At 44.8% G+C, this 5,063-nt stretch overlaps 1 protein-coding gene and 1 long non-coding RNA gene across 3 annotated transcripts; one reads left to right on the forward strand and one right to left on the reverse strand.

Moving 5' to 3' along the window:
• Window positions 1-167: 167 nt before the first annotated feature.
• Window positions 168-1,667, forward strand: cmtm7 (CKLF-like MARVEL transmembrane domain containing 7; the record flags this gene model as incomplete). Of its 2 annotated transcripts, XR_001309540.1 has the most annotated exon segments (4): window positions 168-266; window positions 878-956; window positions 1,308-1,450; window positions 1,527-1,667. XR_001309540.1 is itself a non-coding variant. In XM_014000319.1 (3 exon segments), coding segments are annotated over 3 exon segments (186 nt in total), but the record flags the coding sequence as incomplete, so codon positions are not given.
• LOC106511561 (uncharacterized) lies at window positions 1,651-3,392 on the reverse strand. The gene is made up of 2 exons (XR_001309541.1): window positions 2,679-3,392; window positions 1,651-2,556 (listed from the first exon to the last, which is right to left on the reverse strand). It is a non-coding gene; the product is annotated as an uncharacterized LOC106511561 (long non-coding RNA).
• Window positions 3,393-5,063: the final 1,671 nt, after the last annotated feature.

The following is a 5,063-nucleotide window of genomic DNA, read 5'->3' on the forward strand; positions in this document are numbered from 1 at the left end:
TAACAGATTATAATTTGTGTCCTTTAGTAAACAGATTATAATTTGTGGCCTGCCATTAACAGATTATAATTTGTGTCCTTTAGTAAACAGATTATAATTTGTGGCCTGCCATTAACAGATTATAATTTGTGTCCTTTATATTATAAGAATGACGTTTGTGGTTTCAGGAGTTCTTTCATTACTCTCTGGGAGCTGTCCTCATCTTCATCGCCTCTATCGTCGCTGCTGTCAAATGTGGAGGAGTCTCAGCTCTGGTGGTCGCATCGGTACGTCCCCTCAACTCACCTGTCCACAGACAGGACACATGACGTCCACAGACAGACACCTGACGTCCACAGACAGACACATGACGTCCACAGACAGACACATGATGTCCACAGACGGACACATGACGTCCACAGACAGACACATGATGTCCAAAGACAGACACATGATGTCCACAGACAGACACATGACGTCCACAGACAGACACAAAGACAGGACACATGACGTCCACAGACAGACACATGACGTCCACAGACGGACACCTGACGTCCACAGACGGACACCTGACGTCCACAGACAGACACATGACGTCCACAGACAGACACATGATGTCCACAGACAGACACATGATGTCCACAGACGGACACATGACGTCCACAGGACACATGACGTCCACAGACAGACACACGATGTCCACAGACAGACACATGATGTCCACAGACAGACACATGATGTCCACAGACAGACACGACGTCCACAGACAGACACATGACGTCCACAGACAGACACATGCTGCCTAATTGGTGGTTCTGGACTTGGACCCAGACAGATCTGGGTGGTCCTGCTGGAGGTTTATGTTGAGGCAGGACTGACTTCACTTTGTTTCCTTCAGGTGTTTGGGTTCATAGCTACCTTCCTGATGGTTGTTAACCTGTGGACGTCTTACAGCGTGGCCTGTGGGCCCCAGACAGGTAGGTTCTGACCCACAACAGCTGGACAGGTTGACTTTATTTATTAACAAAATGAGCGTTTAAACTTCTGATTAATTTTTTAGCTTAAATTTCAACAACAGAAACAGAGCTGGTTTTTATTTACATTCTGTTTAAACCAGAGTTCAGACAGAATAAAGACAGCTGTGTTTCAGAGCTAACAGGCATAACAGGACGATTTATCTGAAAACAATAAACCCACTGTTAGCTTGTAGTTAGCTAACTGTTAGCTAACCGTTAGCTAATAGAAACATCCTCTGATAATCAGACATGTGAGCTTCCCTCACATGATTCTACTCAACCTTGTCCCATGATGCTTTGCTCTCCCTCCAGAGTCTTAAAAACAACCCAACGGCTGAGCTGGCAGTCCTCTGAGTCCGGCTCGACTTTCTGCCTGGCAACCATCTGAATCAGCAAGCTGATTGGACGATAAGCTACAGCGGTGCCAGAGGTTCTGATCCAGGATCAGCTTCAGTGTAAATATATGAACATATTTATGGAGCAGATTGGACTGAGCTTTATCATTTCTGACTGAATCATTTCACATTAAAGGTGCTCTGTTTCTCAATCACGTCACACAATGATGACATCACTGCTGCAGGATGGAAGCATGTTCCAGTGTTGCATTTATTTTTTACTTCATGTTTTGGTGCCACACATTGGTCTTATATTAAAAACTTGTCCTTTGTATTTAAAATTCTTACAACTTAGTAAAAACACTTAATATAAAAGTGTTTTTATCATTCAAAGTTACTTTCCCTAAATGTGAAGCAGGAAAACACTCGTTAGCGCTCTAAGCTAACTCACTGTCCTTTTTGTCCAGAACAATAGAACCAGTTAAACTGTAAATAACTGAATTATTTTAAAAAATCCAGATGTTAACAATTAAAAAATTATTAAAATCTGAACTGCTCTTAGCGGCATTAGCAGCAATGCTAACAGTTAAAACTGAACTGCTCTTAGCAGCATTAGCAGTTATGCTAACAGTTAAAACTGAAGTGAATAAAATCCAAACCAAGTAGTCTGAGCCAAACTGAGTCCAACAGAATCAGTAAATTCACGTTATTTTTATTTAAATAAAACATGTTTGCATGATTCAGAAAATGATGCATGTTTCAGGAAACAGCTGAAGGTTTGTTTGGGTTAAAAAGTTAAAACATAATAATGAAACCACAGATGATAAGTGAAACTTTAAACAGATTATAAAAAACATGTTTTATACAAAATATGTTTCTGTTTTGAAATAAAAATTTAAAAAGCTTTAATAAAAGCATGACTGTTACACAGATTAAAAAAAAGAAATTGTTAAAATCTAACAAAACCACCTGAATTGCTGCATCTCTTCACAGATAACTGATTAAGCACAAACTAAGTTTTGGAAAATGCTCTCGAGTCTGTGAGACCTGACAGAACGCTGTTTGAGACCCGACAGGACGCTCTGGGAGACCTGACAGGACGCTCTGGGAGACCTGACAGGATGCTCTGGGAGACCTGACAGGACGCTCTGGGAGACCTGACAGGACGCTCTTTGAGACTGACTGACAGGACGCTCTGTGAGACCTGACAGGACGCTCTGTGAGACCTGACAGGACGCTCTTTGAGACTGACTGACAGGACGCTCTGTGAGACTGACTGACAGGACGCTCTGTGAGACTGACTGACAGGACGCTCTGTGAGCCTGACTGACAGGACGCTCTGTGAGACCTGACAGGACGCTCTGTGAGACCTGACAGGACGCTCTGTGAGACCTGACAGGACGCTCTGTGAGACCTGACAGGATGCTCTGTGAGACTGACAGGACGCTCTGTGAGACCTGACAGGACGCTCTGTGAGACCTGACAGGACGCTCTGTGAGACTGACAGGACGCTCTGTGAGACTGACAGGACGCTCTGTGGGACTGAGACCTTACAGAAAACTTTAGCTCTTTCTTTTTCTGCTGCAGCTACAGGATCAGCTGAAGGGTCTGAAGCAGCTGCTGATGGTTGAAAGTCAGTGAGATAAAAATGTTTGTCAGAAGTTTCCTCCTGAAGCGTTGGAGCTCACAGGTTTTTACTCTTTCATCTCATCTTCCTCTTCCTCACTGCTGGTGTTGTGTTGCTGGTTTCACTTAGTTTCAGCTGGATGTTGAAAGCTTCGGCAGGTTCATGCACTGATAGAAACTTTAGCTGCTGCTGATGTTTAGCTGTTTATCTTATGTGACTTGAATATTTGCGATCATTTGAAGTTTTTATTGAATGTTTTGATATTTCCAGCAGTGTTTACAGGATTTTAAGCCACCTGTCTCAGATCTCATCACACCGGACTGTTTACATGTTTCTGTGTTTTTTTACTCAAATGATTTCATGTTTCTGAAGATTCTGATGTTTAAAACAAGAATAAACTGAATAAAACCCACAGAAATCTGACAGTTGGTTGATTTTTGTGAAGATGTTTATTTAAACCCTCCTGGTTCTGGTCTGTCTGCTGGTTCTGGACCCTCAGATGCTTCTTCACTTCTTCTAACAGAACCAGTTTGGTCCAGGTTCTGTTCCTCCTCTCAACACTTCAAGACGTTCTGATGATGAGGAGACGAGTGATGAAGAGGTTCAGGAGGTGGTCCAACAGTCCATCAGCTGTGCTCCTTCAGAATAAAAGCCTGAATCCTGGTTTTATTTCTGATGAAACACAGAGTTGATGTTGTCATCTGGAGGAGCAGGTGGTGTTTGTTGTTTTGTTTGTTGTAAATAACAGCTGCTGCAGTTCTGCAGGACGCCACCAGGTGGCAGCATTGACCAGCATCAGAACTGATCCCAGACCACAGACCGGATCAGAGGTCGAGGTTTCACTCTGTTATACCACAAACAAACGGATAAACAAACAAACAGATAAACAAACAAAATGATCAGCAAACCTACAGAGCATCCTGTCAAAAACAAATCTACTCAGATCAGATGAAGTCCTGCAGGAGACAGACCCAGAACCTGACCCACAGAGACCCCACCCTCCTCTTTCTCACATCATAACAGCTGAAGGGCCACGTAGCCCCGGTCAGACCTGGACTCAGACCTTCAGACCTGCTGCTGCAGGACTCTGCAGGTCTGGTTTCACTTCCTGTCTTCATCAGGAGGGTAGAGACAGAACAGATGGACCAGCTCCAGTCCAGCCTGTTCTCCTAGTCCTGATCGGTGGTTCTGTTAGAAACACTGATGTCTTCAGATCCGGTTCAGGGTGTGATGGTTCAGGTTCTGAAAATTGAAATGTGTCGGGTTAATCAGAGTCCAGCTTCAAACTACCGCTCCCTCCGGTTGCCTAGCAACCAGGAGTCAGAAGAGAGGAAGCCTCTCAGGGAGCATCAGGGTTCTGACGGGACCAGAACTGGACCGAGCTGAAGTCAGAAGACCTGTTTACCTTCACTCAGTGTTCTCTGTCAGATCCACAAAGTTTGATTCAAACTGAAGGACCACCTGGAAGACTGACAACAACGATCTGACCAATCAGAGCAAAGAGGGGAGGAGCCATGACTGACAACAACGATCTGACCAATCAGAGCAAAGAGGGGAGGAGACAAGACTGACGACCAATGATCTGACCAATCAGAGCAAAGAGGGGAGGAGACAAGACTGACAACAACGGTCTGACCAATCAGAGCAAAGAGGGGAGGGGCCAAGACTGACGACCAATGATCTGATCAATCAGAGCAAAGAGGGGAGGAGACAAGACTGACAACAACGGTCTGACCAATCAGAGCAAAGAGGGGAGGGGCCAAGACTGACGACCAATGATCTGATCAATCAGAGCAAAGAGGGGAGGAGCCAAGACTGACAACCAATGATCTGACCAATCAGAGCAAAGAGGGGAGGAGACAAGACTGACAACAACGATCTGACCAATCAGAGCAAAGAGGGGAGGAACCAAGACTGACAACAACGATCTGACCAATCAGAGCAAAGAGGGGAGGAGACAAGACTGACGACCAACGATCTGATCAATCAGAGCAAAGAGGGGAGGAGCCAAGACTGACGACCAACGATCTGATCAATCAGAGCAAAGAGGGGAGGAGCCAAGACTGACGACCAACGATCTGATCAATCAGAGCAAAGAGGGGAGGA

The sequence above is a fragment of the Austrofundulus limnaeus genome, unplaced genomic scaffold (assembly GCF_001266775.1).
Source record: "Austrofundulus limnaeus strain Quisiro unplaced genomic scaffold, Austrofundulus_limnaeus-1.0 Scaffold2923, whole genome shotgun sequence".
Lineage (NCBI taxonomy): Eukaryota > Metazoa > Chordata > Actinopteri > Cyprinodontiformes > Rivulidae > Austrofundulus > Austrofundulus limnaeus.